This window comes from Triturus cristatus, chromosome 6, assembly GCF_964204655.1.
Source record: "Triturus cristatus chromosome 6, aTriCri1.1, whole genome shotgun sequence".
Lineage (NCBI taxonomy): Eukaryota > Metazoa > Chordata > Amphibia > Caudata > Salamandridae > Triturus > Triturus cristatus.
Genome location: NC_140589.1, coordinates 1,617,150,400 through 1,617,167,665, shown reverse-complemented (window position 1 = coordinate 1,617,167,665; position 17,266 = coordinate 1,617,150,400). Strand labels below are relative to the sequence as shown.

At 41.9% G+C, this 17,266-nt stretch overlaps 2 protein-coding genes across 4 annotated transcripts in view; one reads left to right on the top strand and one right to left on the bottom strand.

The window, feature by feature from the left end:
* RHOQ (ras homolog family member Q) overlaps positions 1-15,760 on the top strand; it is a 217,731-nt gene extending 201,971 nt beyond the window's left edge. For both annotated transcript variants that reach the window (XM_085612762.1, XM_085612764.1), the window contains exon 5: positions 10,839-15,760. In XM_085612762.1, coding sequence (XP_085468888.1) covers positions 10,839-10,994 — 156 coding nt within the window. In that variant the 3' untranslated portion in view covers positions 10,995-15,760. The remainder of the gene's footprint in view (positions 1-10,838) is intronic.
* The window catches only part of PIGF (phosphatidylinositol glycan anchor biosynthesis class F), a 103,725-nt gene continuing 97,639 nt past the window's right edge, over positions 11,181-17,266 (bottom strand). For both annotated transcript variants that reach the window (XM_085612760.1, XM_085612759.1), the window contains one exon: positions 11,181-11,504. Coding sequence is in view for 1 of the 2 variants with exons in the window: in XM_085612759.1 (XP_085468885.1) it covers positions 11,391-11,504 (114 nt within the window). In the remaining variant the exon portion in view is untranslated. The remainder of the gene's footprint in view (positions 11,505-17,266) is intronic.

The following is a 17,266-nucleotide window of genomic DNA, read 5'->3' as shown; positions in this document are numbered from 1 at the left end:
AACCGCTGGTGTCCAGGGGCCACCTTTTGGAGATCAGGACTCACTTCGTGCAGAGGCCTGCAGCAGGGCTCAAGCAGGTCCAGTTGCAGGTTCAGTGTAGCAGGTCAGCTAGGCAGTTTCAGGGAGGCCTCTGAAGCTTCTTGTGTCTCTGTAGCTCACAAGGGCGGTCAGCCAACTAACCTTTGGAGTCACGCTGGGTTAGCCTGGAATGAAGGTAAAAAGGTCCAATCTTCCTGCTCAGACAGTAAGGCAGTTGTCAGCAGCAGGGTAGTCCTCCTTCTTTAACTTCCACAGGTGCAGGAGTGTGCTGAAGAGTGACTCTGGAGATCCAAAATCTATAGCTGGTGCCAGTTGTGTGTGGTATTCCCTCAACTACCCCATTTGGTTCTGGAAAGTTCTTCCCCTTTCCCTGACAAGTCTCCAAACTGTCTGGGGTGACAAAAGACTGGGTCGGGCTTGTGTGTGTTGGAGGCATAGCCCTTTGAAATTGAAGTAGGGCTGGTTACATCCCATGGCAGTCATCTTGCCAGGATGGCCCATTCTGTCCACACATAATTCCCCTTTGTGTTGCTGTTTGGAAGCAATACACAAACGCCAACAGCAGAGCAATTCACAGCCATGTGGCCCAGGACATCGGTAAAAGGCAAAATGATTATGACGAGGAAATGCCAACTTTCTAGAAGTGACTTTTTCAGGAGTGTAACTTAAATAGAACTTTACCATTAAAGAGGGTTTACAATTAAAATTCATTGGAGTGAAAACAGAATATCGCTATTTGCTCCTAATCCATAGTTATCACTTACTAAATGTAATTAGGTAACTTGGTGTTAGTCAATGGGAGAGATGGGCCTTACAACAGTCAAAAACGACTTTAGGAGCTTTTCACTGCTAGGACATGTAAAAGGTTCCACTTCTAAATATATAATGCACCCTGTCCTATAAACACTTAAGGCCTACCGTAGGGGTGACATATGTATTAAAAAGGAAGCTTTAGGCCAGGAAAAAGGTTTATATTGCCAGGCCGAAATGGCAGCTTAAAACTGCACTACAGGCTGCAGTGGCAGGCCTGAGACATGTTTGAAATGGCTACTTTAGTGGGGGGCACAATAAGTGCTGCAGACCCACTAGTAGCATTAACATCACAGGCCCTGGGTACATGTAGTACACTTTACTAGGGACTTGAAAGTAAATTAAATGTGACAATTATGTATAGGCTAATTTTACTATGCTTGAAGGAGAAAGCACAAGCACTTTAGCACTGGTTAGCAGTGGTAAAGTGCACAGAGTCCTAAAGCCGGCAAAAACAAATTCAGCAAACAGAAGGGGTGAATGCAAAAGGTGTGGGGGAAATACCATGCGAAGGATGTCAGGTCTAACACTATTTCAACAAAATCCTTGCGGTTGCAGATACACTGTTTGCAGTTGCATGATGAGATGGGGAGATGTTTATGAAACTGCTAATGGCTCCAAGAGGGAATCAACAGCACTAGACCAATGGTGTAATGACCAGGTTTTTAGATAGCTTACATTTCAAATTCTTAACTGTTACAGCAGATAGTCAATCTTCTAGACTGTGGTTTCAAAAGCCATTCAACCAAAGTTGGTTTTATGTATCACACAAATTCACTTCTGATCCAACTTATGGTCATTATTCCAGCTGTCAACTTGCATCAAAGGAGATAAATCGAATTGAGATAGGGTTCTGCTATTATAATGTCATGAACGAAACATAGGAGAACAAAGGGCACAAACCAATTTGAAGAGGGTCGAATATCTGGTTTCAAGGTTTGGCGTTGACGGATGACAGTTTTCAAGAAGTTTGACTAAATAAGCGCTGTTCGAGACTGTGCAAGGTTCCCAGGGTCCAAAATGGGTTTCTTTATAAGGTAAGGATTTACTCTTAGATACTATTTACAAAAGAGAACACAGTTTAAAATCGGAGAAAATTGCCTTTGAATTATTATTCTGAGTGGAGGGGGGACAGCTGGTTCTGAGCGGCGGGCCGGTTTTGTTTGGTATTTAGACCCTCTGTGGGAAGGCAAAGTCTGAATATTACTTGTGATATATAGTGCTAGTTCATCGCACTGACTCCAAACGATGATGCTTATGGTTTTCATTAATAAGGTTAGATATCTCTCATTGAAGCTTCATAAACAAGCTAAGCAAAGCGGCACTTTATCTACTTGCTAATGACCACTACCTTTTTGATGAGATGCTTATATATATTTATAAGATGGATAATAGCTTTTGCATTTTCCTTTGTATAATCTCACCATTTCTACACTTCTTGTGTGAAGTGTTGAAAGATTTCATGGACCTCTTACTATAATAAATCACAGACGGACAAGCACTAGTTAGGTCAGTGTGCAAAGAAGCCAGTTTTACTATGAGGGTTCTAAGGAATTTGATGATTTTCAAAGTTTGTTAACATTCAAATAAAGCCACTTTGCCTTAAAGCAGAAGAGCAGCACATTTGCTAGGTCTGTGTTTTCATTATTAAAACAAGTGCCACTTTTTTGTTAAAAAATTTATTGGAACATTATGTTCAAAGAGGGTGGGTGCTGGACGATCAGATCCCAAAAGGTGAATACAAATTCCAACACATAGAAAAGGATTTTGTTTAATTATAAGAAGGTTATTTCTTTTTTGTTTGGAAACAAAGCAAGCATTTAGACATGGTTGTTGCTGTTAAGTTGTCCAGAAGGTTCTCATATGCAGTAGTGGTCTGCTCCTTAAACCATGAAGACAAATACCTATACTTTTTTTTTTGCCACTTGTTTTTATTGATATCACTGCATCGGATGATAACATTAACATTCATCACACACTTTTACATCATAATGGTCCTCTGTTTTGTTTCTGGTCAATTGACTACATGACTTTACATCATCATCGCCACTCTGAGAATGGATTACTGTATACTGCAGTGTGCTTTAAATCAGAATAACCACCAGAAACAGAAAAGGTGAAAACAACATTATAAAGACCTATACATGATATTGAAAAGAGCTTAGACTGCCTGCTTCAAGGTAATAGGGCTTAGTAGATGATATACAGTTAGAATAAACAGACTATTAGTCAGTTACAAAATGTGGGCACAACTTCCAGTTGATTATGGGTCTACACTGAGTTTTCCACTCTCACGTTTGCTAGGAATAGCAGTGCTCTTTTACCCATAAATGAGCTTGTAACCACCCCCCATTTCTACTTCTACTTGTGCCTGCAGCTGTCGACATGCAGCAAACGCAAAATGTATTAGATCAATAATTCAAATGATATTGATTCTTCTGTTTAAAAATTCAACCCTTGCCTCTCATTATCAATTTGTGCATTTCCTTAAATTACACCGTTTTGCTCTCAGCCTTTCCAACATCATTTGCAGTTATGCAAATGAAGCTTCTCTGTTGTAGTCATCAACCTTTTAATTTTGCTTGCATCAACTCTGCAACATACAGCATCTTGTGCAACACGCTATTTTTTTTGCTCCATTTGTTTGCCTACTAGAATTTTTTTTTGAATTATTCACGTCAGCTTCTTCTCATTGTACAGGCTTGTACTCTATCCAGTTATGCATTCCATTTTCACATTTGCATCTTTTACTGCTAAGTTTAGTTTTTTACCTAGCTCACCCTTCCTTTGTATAAACTGCCTCTGCAATTGTACAAAGACTAAACCATATTTTATAGTGTTCACTAGATGTGTGGACGGCTCCTCCATTTCCATCGCTCTGGCTGATATCTCCCTCATTACACATTGCATCTAAGGGGTGATTCATTTACTGAGTCTAGTGCATCTCTTTCGCTAACTGTACTTGCCAGAGACACCTTGCGGCCAATGCTTGATGGACTATGATCTTCCAGAAGCAGAACCTCACTTCTTAGATCCAGCTTATCCCTTGCATTTCAGCCGCAGCTGAAATCCCAGCTATTTTAGCAGGCCATTTGCCCCACTGCTCCCCTCTCGTTCTCTTATTTCTGGCTTTAGGATGTCTGTTCACTCATCAGTCCATTCAGACCCCATGGTATAAAGCGCTCTAGAAATATTGTGAAAGGTCTTAGTAGATGACACAAACACTAATTATAGGTCTTGTCATGTAAACAAATGCTTCTGTATGTCTTTGGTCAGTGTTCCACCTTAATATGAATCAGAATACCACGGGCAGAATATGGACACAGTAAATAAATATAGGCAGGTATAGATTTAATCTACTTAACTCCACAACTACTGTGTAACCTTGACAAGGTATGTAGATGTGGGCTTAAGAACAAAGCTATCCTTTCCTATATGCACTCTCTCGATATCATGGTCCTTAATGCAATTAGGCCACAATATTTTGCTAGCACAAAGTTTCTGTATTTAGTATTTCGACATACACGTCTCTATTTGGTTCTCTTTTGTTACTCTTGGGGAAAACATTTTGAATGCTGTCACGCATAAGTTGTAGGAAGATCTTTCAAATTGCTGTCGTGATTAAAGCAATGCAACATTTTAAGAGTGCAAAATGGGACTACTGAAAGTTTTCCTGCAAGTCAAGGAACCCGCTGGGGTGTGAACTTGTCCCTTTTCTCTTCCCTATTTTTCTCAATTAAATTTTCTTTCTGGTTATTTACCCCAATAGTGAATGTCAAGGGTGATTTCACACTATATTTGTCGATGATGAGGCTGTCTACCTCTACGTGAAAATATGGCCTAACAGTAAATGTAACAAAAATAAAAATCCATGGTGCCAAGTACCAGCAAATGTACTAGGAGTCACTTTACACTCGGAGGATTTGGACTCGAGGAGGCAAGTGGGGATCTGCTTCAAGCTCAACCCAGTGTGGCGTTAGTCACCAGGGTCCTGAGGCTTACAAATAGGTAGAGTGGCTGAGCCACTGATGCTGTCCTTGAGGTCTATCGTGCAGAGATTCTTTGTCCCTTCATGTGGCGCACAAGTGGTGGGATACATTTCTCCAGTAACCACGAGAAATAATATAATAAAGATGGTGTTTGCCCTTCTCTGAGGAACACCACTTCTCTGCTACGCCCAAAGATGGTCTGAAGAGTATCTATTTAGAGTTTTGTGTTTTACAGTCCCGAAATCTACTCCACACAATTCCTCTCCTGTGGATTTTCCACTTGGTAGGAAATCTGCACGAGTAAATGAACCAACATTGTGAATTTGCAGAGTCCCTGTTTGAAAAACACCTTCCCCTAAACCTCAGTTAAACGTGGGGCTGCTCCTTTGACTTTCTGACCCTGAAAAGGCCCTTTTTACTTTCACTGAAGTACATCTGTTTGCACTTCCATGGTGGGAAACTATCTCCAGGACGACTGTGGAAACGTAGATGTTTACAGGTTAATGGGAGTTTACTGCTTTTTACATTATCGCCCCACCTAGAAAATGTGCAAACCAGCCCCTGTATTTATTACAGTCGATATCTCAACATATTCTCAAGACATTCTGTATTTGTACATATTTCAATAGTTAAATGCGCCTAATCTGGATTCTGTGAATTAGGATCTGGCATTAAAAGCTGCTATCTTTGCATATTTAATTGGAACTTTACTACATAACAGTCAGTCAATGGACTGATGCATAATAATATATTAAAGTATTTAAAAGAGTGATGAATGGAGTGCTTGCAGTCACTGGCAATTACTCCTGGCCGCATCGTTATTTTGCACACAATACTATGTCAGTTCGTCCCAGCCAAATACAAATCGGTCTTGACCCTGCTCCAGTGGGAACATTCCACTCCGAACTGCCAGGCCAGATCCTCCCTGAACCAGAACACAAGCAAACCAGGACCGGTTTTGCCCTAGTTTGGGATCAACAGCCATGAATAGTTTGGTTCTAGTGACACAGTGTACACAGAACCCAAATCAGCACATGCCCAGTCTCACTTAGGGTGACACGTTAAATTATACAAAAAAGCCAAACTGCCTGGACTGTTTGAGCTGGGCCGAGACTGATCTGCATATGGCTGGGTCCAAACTGAGGTGGCATGGGGTACAAAATAGCAATGAACAGGGGTGTGGCCCCAAGTGATTACCAGTGGCTGAGATTAATTCAAGCATGCCATCCATTACTTTTTTGTATAGTTTGGCATGATAATATATAACAAATTTGATGAGTAACTGTGAACAACAGGGAGTTTGAGACAAACGGCTTCAAAGTGACAAACAGACATCGCCAATTATGTGACCTGGAATTCTGAGGTGGAAAATTCTCCATTATTAACAGCTACCTATTTGCATATTTATGCTGTAAATGCCACCTTGATCCTCTGCATCATCTGTACAGAGCGAAAGTGGTTATGGGTGTGAAATTCCACTCCACTCGAGCTCTGTGTAGCATGTGGAGTTTCGAAAAATTGTGGAGCAGACTTTTTTCATCGCTCGCCAAAATTAAGTTGGCGAGCACAAACAAGGACATCTTACTTCAGACCACCTCCCGGCAAGATTTCTCAACGTGGGGTGCGACCGCTCGTGTTGAGAAACCTTCCTTTTACTTTGAGGAAGCTGCCAGTTCGAGTAGAAAATCTATTCGAGAGGCAGAAAGAAGCAGTGCCCTCTAGCACGTGCATGGTGCCCTTCACGCTAATTTTACAGTGCGGGACAAACACCCGGCGCTAAAAATCTGCACAAACGGCGCGACATAACACACTCCACCGCTTGCGGAACTCCGCGTAGAGGGTTTTCCGCTAACTCTGCCCAGGCCTAGTCATGGGGAAGCCATGCATATCATAACCTTGCTTACCATCCTTCACTTACCTCTGCCCCACCCCAGACTTAAATATCTCCTATTTCTCTCTGCCAAGGCCTGCCGCATTTCATGATCAAAAATAGAAAACTACCTGGAGTCCTGCTAACTCGCCCCACCTAAACATACATACCTAGTGTGCTGCTGTCTTTCCCCACTTTTCACTGCCCTTTTTTTTTTATTTAAGCAAAACCGGATATCCTGGATCAGCTTCTCCTCCCTCTCTGAAATTCCACTCTTTATGCTAAGGACTGTACCGTCTGCTTTTACAAGAGTGTTATGTTATGCAGATTTGTAGAGTACATTATCACCCGGTAGGGTATCCTGGCACTGAGCAGGTGTGAGTCAGGCCATGCCTCAGGGCCTAGTAGAGCTACTCTAAAAGACAGGTCTTCAGCTGCTTGAGGAATTCATTAAGTGAGGAGGAGGCTCTTATGTGTAGCGGCAGGCCGTTACACCCTTAAGAAGCAATGTAGGAGAAGAGGTGACCCCCCCCCCCAGATCGGAATGTCCGTACGTGAAGTGTGTGTGCATTTAGAGTCCGTAAGGTTTGTGAAAGTTGATGAGATTGTTGAGGTATGGTAAACCAGCATTATGTAGTGCCTTGAAAGTTGGGGTGAGAATTTGAATTGTGCTTGTTTGCGAACTGGAAGCCAGTGGAGCTCCTTCAGGTGTGGTGTGATGCGAGTGTGGCGTTGGAAATTGAGAGTGAATCTGGCCGCCAAGCTCTAAATGGTCTGCAGCCTTCAGGTGAGTTTTTGTTGATCTTGGCTTTGAGGGTGTTCCCGTAGTCCAGCCTGCTTGTGACCATGGCGTGAGACAGTTTTCAGGGAGCTTATTGGGAGCCATTTAGAAACCTTCGTCAGCATCTTCAGGGTATGGAAGCATGAGGCGGTGATGGTGTTGACTTGGACGGTCATGTCAAGTTTGGGGTCCATGATGATCCTGAGGATCTTGACGTGGATGGTGGGGGTAGGTGTAGGTCCAAGCTTTGCTGCACACCAGTCCCACAGGGATGTGCTCTTGCCGAAGACCAACATGTCAGTCTTGTTAGTGGATGAGGTTTAGGCAGTTGGTCTTCACCCAGTGGGCATTTCAGTCATTCAGACACTGAACTTGATTCAGGTGGGAGGTGCCTTGTCTGTGAGGGAGAGAATTAATTGTGTGTTATCAGTGTAGAAGAGGACATTAAGTCATAAAAGCAGATGATGCTGGCTAGAGGGCTCATGTATTTGTTGAAGAGGGGGTCAGGCTCAACTCCGCAAATGAGGTTGCCTGCGTCCAAGGTGTATAGTGCCAGGCTGACTGACAGTCAAGAAGGAGCAGATCCATCAAAATGAATGATCTTGGATTCTAATTGTGTGTAGGCTCTGGAAGTGGCGAGTTACTGTTTCAAATTCTGAGTAGCGGTCCAGGAGGATGAGGGCTGCCATGTCTCCTCTGTCCATAGTTATGCGGATGTTATCTGTGGTGGCGATAAGGATAGCTACTGTGCTGTGGTTATCAAGGAGTTGGTGGTGATTGAGGTATTCAGTGAGATGTCCGTTGATGATTTTTCTCGAAGACTGTAGTCAGGAGTAAAAGCAGGGAAACTGGTATGTAGCTGGCAAGTGTTGAAAGGTCCTCAGGGGGTTTCTTCAGGAAAGGGAGGACAGCTGCATGTTTCCAAACATTTGGGAACGTCAGAATAGGTGTGAGCATGGTGCTGATGGGCTGGAGTCCCCTGGAGTAGGCGTGGTGGGGCAGGGGTCCATTGGGGCTGTTCAGTGGATGTACTTTATGATGGCAGCAGTTTCTTTTGTTGTGATGACAGGCCATGTGGTTAGCATTGGTTCTTTGGATAAGATCAAGAAGCGTTTGGTGAGGTCTGTCAGGTCCGGTTGCATTTTGAAGTTGCTGTAAATGGCGGTAATTTTGTTGCTGAAGCATTGAGGAAGACTGTTGGAGGAGGTAATCGAGTTGGAGGCAGCAGCTGGTGAGGTGAAATCTTTTATAATGGTGAAGATTTCTTTGCTTCTGTTGGTGCTAGCATCGATGCGGTCCGCCAGAACAGCACATTTTGTCGCTTGATCATTTACTTCTATATGGCGAATTTGAACATGCTTCTGTCTACATTATCCTGGCTCATCCTCCATTTGCGCTCCAGTTCTTTGCAGTGATGTTTCATCAGTCTGAGTTCCTCCATGTATCTGATGGCCTGGAACTTAATATCTTGCTGTGTTTGATGGGGCCAGAGGTTCAGCACAGGAGGTGATCCAATTGTTTAGCATGGAAGGCGATGCTAGCAAATATTACTCTCTCACCTGTCAAAATCTGCATAGACTGGAGGCTGACAGAGGAGATGGTACCAGAGTGCCAAATAGATTCTTCTATATCCCTCGCATCTACGGAGATCCAAGGGGAGGAGGGGCACGGAAAGGTGACATATGGCAAAGCATCATCTACCTTCTCCTAGTCTAGACCAGGAGAAGCAGCAAATCAACATCTGCTCAAGCACCAGCTTCAGAACCTAGTTTTTCGCTGCACTGAAATAAGAGCAGTCAAAAACAAAACTTGGTTTTTCACAGCTGGTATGTGAGATAAGTGAATAACCAGGTTTCAGATCAGATATTGTTGACAATGGTTTCCAGTGAAACCCATAGGAGGGAAACGTAATTTGGGTTTAACTAAACAATGGTCATCAGGCTCTATGCCAAACACTCGGAACCCTGGGGTCTAAAATGACAAAAAGAAGGAAGTAAAGGTGGTGTGTGAATAAGAAACAAAAGCCCAATGCACATAGTGAAAGGGCAATCCCTTTAGGAACGTAATCCCTCACTCACCCTAGGTGACATGCTTCATCATATGGGATTCTCCTCCCAGAGAAAAATCCTAGTTTCTCTGGGGGCTACAACCCCCTCTATGAGAGGGAGGAGCTCAGGGATGTTTTGATAATGCACTAAAGGGTGGACTAAATCCACATATGAAGAGCTGGGTGTGAGTTGAGTGGGGGGTGCAGTGCTAATGAAAAAATAGTGCAATAGAAGTGTGTTAAAACTAGTCACGGGACGGCAAGGAAGAATCTCTTAAAGACCAACCGTACCGATGCTAGATTAAAAAGATGTGAGAACCACTAGTTCAATATAACCAATGGTGCAATATATGAGACAATGGTCGACATGTTTCAGCCAAGGCGCCTAACTAGGCTCGGCTTTCATCAGGACCTGGTTAGCTACTGCAAAAAGGAAAGGATTGTAACAAAACTACTCCACAAAGGATACCGTGACCACCCCAAAGTTGCTTTACTTCCTTCTTTTTGTCATTTTAGACCCCAGGGTTCCGAGTGTTTGTAATACTTTATTTGGGGATATAATCTTGTGTGGTCTCAAAAAATGTTCCCTTTGACCCTCCGGTATTTAACCGTTTTGTAATAGACATCAGGCTCTATGCCCTTCTATTACCTCCCTTTTTCTCACATTAGTGTAAGCTAGGGTTTATTGCTGCCGGTGGTGGGCTTCTGCTACTGAGCAGAAATTAATACATAACACACATGTGACAAAATGAGCTGCATGATAACATGTTACATCTTTACCCCGGTTTTTTGGCAAATTAATTATCTTAAAGTTATAAGTAAGTAATCTAGGAGTGTATCTGGATATTAAGTGCTCCATCACGTCCCTGAGTAATATAATTTATCACATCCCTCAGTTTCTGCACAACTAATAGGGGCCACTGCACAGACCTGGAATATGGTGAAGAACTGTACTGTCCAAACTCCAATGGGTACATAATACAGGAGTCTACATGACAGCTGGCCTAGAAATGTAAGACAGCCAGAAAAGAGGTACACTGGTTTTCAGTAGAGGGTGATTACAGGCCTTCTGCCACATTTTTAAGAAAGAGTACTTGCCCAATAAACTCCAAGATTTGTTTTACCTTCGACTTCAAAGCTAATCGTATTCTGAAATTTATAAATGTCCTTACCCTTATTTCACAAACAACAATTACATTGGGGATAATGCAGGAACAGCGATCTCATGGAGCAGTTGGTGCACTTATGAAAACTGATATTTTTAGCTGTGATTACATTAATGCATTGTTTTCCTCTTTACAGATAGGAGCTTGCTGTTACGTGGAGTGTTCAGCTTTAACGCAAAAAGGACTGAAGACTGTTTTTGATGAGGCTATAATAGCCATTTTAACTCCAAAGAAGAGCATTGTGAAAAAGCGGATAGGATCAAGATGCATCAGCTGTTGCTTGATCACGTGAACTCTGTTTTGCTGTCAAACTGCGATGGCTATTTCCACTGTGAAAGCGGAGAACAGAAGCTTCTCGAACTTGTTCCATATTGTGGCATGGTTTGAAAACTAAGCTTACATGTACCATGTTGCCTTCCCACAACCTGCACATTTTAGGCACTGTAAGATCTTGATGATCAAGAATGAGAAAACACCATCGGTTGCAAATACTTTAATTTGGGATAGACTTTTGTCTCAGGGCTCCAATACTAGGGGATCGAATGTGCACCTGCACTGTGCCACAATTTAAAGTTCATGGTGGTGTATGCAGGGATGGAAGGCCAAGTAACATCACTCCAGGAGGTGTTTGATAGTCTGTTGTAAGGACTCTAAGAAAATCTCTTTGGTGGCCACATTTCAGCTTCCACTATCTGCTCTTGTAAATGAGTTGCTTTCTGTTCCAGTGAATCCACAAAGGTGCAGCAACGAGGCCAAGCACATAGCCGAAGGTAGCTCCAAGCGAGCAGGAAACTGGCCACACCTGAAAAGAGAAAGAACACCTTAAAGATGGCAACCACCATTTTGTTTGCTTGTTTATCTGATTAGCACAATTTTTAATGAAACATCTATGAGGAAAGACCAGTTCAGTTAGTACGTTTTTAAGACCCACTAAACTTTTTTACCTATAGAATATAAATGCGCTGAAAACTCATGATTATTCTTATTACACTTCTGGCACATACTAAAACCAGTTATATGATTTAAGTTAATTAAGGCGATAAAGACCCAGATGCTTTGGAGGGCGTTTATTTACCCTGAGAAATGTACCACCAAAGTAATTTGGGCAGTATTTTTTAATTTTTTAAATCCTCCCTTTAATGTTCCACTGTTAGAATAATGTACTTAAACATTACAATGAATAAACGTTTTAAGATGCAGCCTTTACATATTACTCAGCCCTTGAAAATAATAATATCTGTCAACAAAGACAGGCATCCCTGTTAGTGCAGTGAAAAACACTAATAGGCAATTTGCAAGTATTCAATGTTATTAAACAACATGAAGCAGTCGTTTTAAATGTTCTTCCAAAAATAATCCTATACATTATTTTACATTACTAGCAAGCCAGTAACAAGTGATCTTCTTACTGTACTTTTCTGTTTACATCGTTAATTCAAACACCAGAGGCCCGTAAACAGTAGTACAAAGACGAGACAAGACAGCCGTTCATATACATTTTTTTTACCTTAGCCCACAAGACGACAAAATGTAGTGTTAATACAGAGGCCTTTCTGGTTTTTCCAACAGAGTTCAGACAAATGGCACAATCATCGTTTAATGGAATCGCATGACCGATCAATCAGCCAGTGTTTTGCCAATATGGATAAAATAATGGCATTTACGATTCTTTTGCAGGGTTCTCTCAGCCCAAGCCCGTCTTCCTTCCAAGTCTCGCCTGGCTTCTAAAAATAGACTCTGCGAGTGTTGAGACTTGTACAACAAAACGCCACAAACTAAAGTACTGATCGGTGATTCTAGACATAAGAGGGGTCAGTTTCTTTTTAATTTTAGTTTATGTTCAATTTTGACTTTCAGTCTATGAATAAGACCTCTAAATTCTGACAGACAAGGGAATTAAGACACAGGAAGACAAAGTAAATTTGAGCCACATCGCATAATTGTGGCCAAGTGGGAATGAGGGATTACTACTCTAATCTCTTGTTCCCAGCGCCATCACTGTAACCATTCTCTCTTTCTGGGGCTAACGCCAGACTTTTCTTCAGCTTTCTCTATGGCATCAGTCATAAAGAAACAAGTTGTTATAAACATATATCATTTAAGGAAAGAATTGCTTACTGCCCCTCAAGATACTGGCCATTGCCGTTTTTACTGGTGAGGAATGCAACAAAAAGTGATATGATGTATTTAAAAAAGTGATGACTAATCTCAACTGTACCGACATGTCAAGGTTATTTACACCATACATAAGTGGGATTTGAGAAGGAATGAAATCGGGATTACTAGTGGCAGGGTATGATCTCTGTGACGATATCTTTGAAACTTCAGTCTATAAATAAAGAGAAAACCAACAAGTACTTATGTTGTCACAGCTCGCGTCCAGTAGAAATGCATGCTGTTGGTTAGGAATTCTTAGCAAAAGGAGGAGTGAGGCATGCACGAGAAACCTGCGCAAGTATGTGGTGGTGTTCCCACACACAGGGGCCTCAAGAATCTAGGGCAAAGTACTGAGGTTACTACACCAGCTAGTTATTTCAGTGTGGACATAATCAAGACATACGTCAGAGCGCTTTACAGACCTGATGCAATATTAATGAGATACACACGATGGGGAAATAACGAGCATTACAGCAAAATGGACTAAAAGCATAATGCTCCTCCTTGAGGGTAGAGGTATCTGATGGGTCTAACTTGACTCAACAAAATCCTCATTGGAAATACCAGAAGCAGCATGATGATACATTTATAGACCTCCAATGCTGATGCAAGAGCTAAGCCTTATGAATGAGAGAGGAGAAAGAAAAGGGAGTGAAAAGGCAGAGAGGGGGCATGAAATAGGACTTTGAAAAAGGTCAGAGGTTATATCCTCATCATAATGATGAAAGAAAGGAAATGGGATCACTGAGGGAGGGCGATTGCAGAAGGAATAACGCCTGATGCTGCAGATGTTAGTAATACCAAGAGGAGCATCAGTTGGTTTCTTAAGTGTATCAGTGGTAGGTGCTCCTTCAAATGGTTGCTGAAGATGTTAATGATGGGTCTGCCTAATGCCAATAAGCATATTGTTCCAGATGTGAAGAGCAAGTTAGGTGGAGATGCAGGACCTGGTGGATGTCTTGTTAAAGGGCTGCTTCAAGGAGGAAATCATTTGTGTTATAAAGATTTCTGCATTCACATAAGTTTAGAGTTCATTCTTCAAATACAATGTTGTGAAGTAGGGCTAACAGTAAATAAGACTTTATCATTACCACCACGGATACCAGAATTAAACACGCCCATGTGCATCATGTCTCCAAGGTCTTTGAATATTTAAAACTATACATAAATATACATACAGGTACTTTTGAGACCGTGTTACGATAAGGACAGCCAATAGTCCAAGAAGCATCTATTATTAAAAGGTACTTAGTGCCACTAAAAAGAAAAAGTAGAAAAAAGTGTGCACGAAAAAAGAAATAATATTCTCAACAGAAATATTAGGTACAGGTTATGGATATACAGTGGCGTCAACTGATGTAAAAATATGTTTGGTAAAATAGAAGGTACTGACAATTTTTCACGTTGTCACAAAAGGCAAACACAATGGTTGGCGGTAACGTTTTTGATGCTCTGTTGGCTGGCCTCTAGCTAAGGTACTCAGTTGGCTGGTCTCTAACTGGGCTAGTCTGTGAACTAGTTTCCAACTAAGGTTATATAATTGCATCGTTATTGGCTAAATTAGGAAAACCGTTGTTTATGTCTACTATTTATTAGCAAACCAAGTTCATCATGGTCTTACTGTACAAATTACGTTTCTCATTTCTATAATTTCAGCTCCAACATCACTCGTCATGAAGAAAGAATGGCATGGCTATTCACACAGACATAGGTAATTGACTGTCAGTACTGAGAGCAGGTCTACTGATTATATACAAAATGGTTGCCAAGTCTGACACCCCTTTACTGGTTCTCATGACCTCGAAGGAGCACTTAAAAGAAAGAAACCTCAAAGGGTCCTACAGCTTCAATTCACCAACAGAGTTCAACAAACTCCTTACATTTTACTCAAACTAGGTATATAATATGTCTACCTCGGAAGGATAAAAGATTGGCTTTACTTCCCGTGACATGGAACCCAACAGTCCTCTATATCACCATTTTACAGTTCTGGTATTAGCAAAGCTATATACGACTTCGGGTAAAAAACACCAATGTTCTTACAATGTGTGCCATGTCATTACTAGTTAATGAAGACAGTCAACTGGAAGCAGGCGCCTAAAGATAAATTACTTGACTCTATAATTACAATGGTGAAGAACCCGACCATACTTTGTATTAACTGGATCTTGCATGTACCAGAACACAGAAGCTCAATCAAAAAACCAGCAGAGACTATGAATACAATTACAACTTGTACACAACTGTACAAAACAAGCCCTGCACAAAGTTGCACATTTGTACGAGACACAGCTTGAGGATTTGCAAGATGATCTTGTGTTATACAGGATGGTAGAAGTCTATTCTTTGTCGTTGCAAGTTTATCAAAATGCCAAGTTTAAATATTCAATACATTGCTTTCATTGCTAAATAGTATGCCTTAAAAATGACCTGCATTTTATAAGCCAAGTTTGCTTTTATAGCAGATTACTTTTGTACTGCATGCATATTTAAATGAGATTGACAATATTTGCTTGCTTGCTATACATGCTTGAAAAAATACTATTTTTGCTTATTTGGGCATCGGTACTAATTTGTGAGCCTTTAAAAACCGCAGCTTTTGTATGTTGATGTTATAAACATTTTAATGAGAAATGTGTTTCTAGTTGCTGCTTCTTCACACCAACCTTCCAAGTAAACTGCGAGAAAGCCACATAAACGAATCAAGCAGAAGTGCTATTTTATTCAAAAGGAACGGTGTTTTTGTCAGCCACTGCTTGCACTGTGTTCACACAAAGCTTTACTGTGAGATCGATTCTGAAACTGTATAACCATAGTGGGGTGCCGTTCAGTTAAGGTATTCACCAACTGTGTGCCTATTGCAAGAAAGAGGATTCTCCAATAAATATGATGTACACATGGGAGATGTTTTCAGTGCTATCAATATGTTGTCGATAATTAAGCATGTTCTCTATTCAGCATTTGTATGAGGTACCTCAGTTTTGCTTAGTGTTGCCATGGGAGGGGGCGTGTGTGTGTGGGGGGGGGGGGGCGGTTGAACTGTAAACTGCAGCCGTTATTTACAGTTCACTGTTTAAAGCAAGCAGTGGCAAAGCCCATTGGTCTCATTTTGCCAAAGCATTTTGGTTGCCACTCTTCCCTTTGCCAGTGCTGGATACTTTTGAAATGCACTACACAGGCAAAGCCAATAACTCTGACTGGCCGTTTTGGAACAGTTTTTGTAGTACTTTCCAGATAGCATCCATGCTGCATGGGGTCACTTTGTGACACACAAGGTGGCGGCTACCATGAAAGCATAAAACCTTCATCCCGCACGTCATGTTGTGCATGACGTTGCGCTATGAAACATGGTGCTCATCTTGAAAGTACGAAATTATTTTCAGGATGTCATTGTGTTACATATTGCCTTTCTACGTCATGGCATGTTGCATCACTCCAAATCTCATCATGCAACGTGGCAGCCACTTTCAAAGTATAACACATTGACTTTCAAGATGGCTGGCCATCATGATTAGCTTTGCCAATGCTAGTGCATGTTAAATGCATTTGGCATTTGCAAATGTAAATAGCAGTGGCCAGAATGGAGCAAGAGTGGGACAGCAGTACAGGGCTGTGGGATAAGGGGAGGGTCTTGCGAGAGAGAAGCCCAGGGTAGAGAGTGTCAGGAGAAGAAGAAGGAAGATTGAGGCAGCCGAGGTTGAAGAGTGAATGCACCACTGAGTCACAGCAGGACTTGGTGCAGGAAATTCAGAGGGAGAGCGAAATGAGGCTAAGGATTGGGGATTTGGGGAGAGAGGAAAAGAGCACAAGGAAGCTCTCTGGACCCAGGAGGAGGAGCAAGGCATCCACTCCCAAACCAAAAGCAAAGAAAAATAGTTCCATGACATCAGCAGAGGTAGGATGCAACTCAGCCAATCGAAAGCAAAGGTAAAGAAGACATCTTCCACAGGTGGGAGGGAAAAAAGAATAGGGAGAAAAGCCTACCGCTAAAGAGCCCAGAACTGGGAAAGATAAGAAAGCCATTCAAGCATGAGCAAGTGGCTGGACCACACCCCAATATATGAAGTACTTATGCAATGTTAACAGTAGTGAGCCTGGAAAAAAGGTATGGGATGTCCTTATCTTACATTGCACAGAATGTGGTATGTTGCTACTGCTCTGGCACTCATGCTAAACTGTGTGTTATGTTGAATTAAGCAATGATGCGAAGTGGTGTTCCATGCTTGTCCACAATAACAAACATCAGCAGTGAGAAGGAGTCGTCAAATACTTTTAGGCCGTCAACAACCTTCCTCCGAGGGACTGCAACTCACTGACAGCCACAAAGTCAGAAGCTGAAGAGAGTGGCAACAGTATGCTTGCAGGTCACGACCCTTTGCCATAACTAAATCACAGTCACTGGGTCAA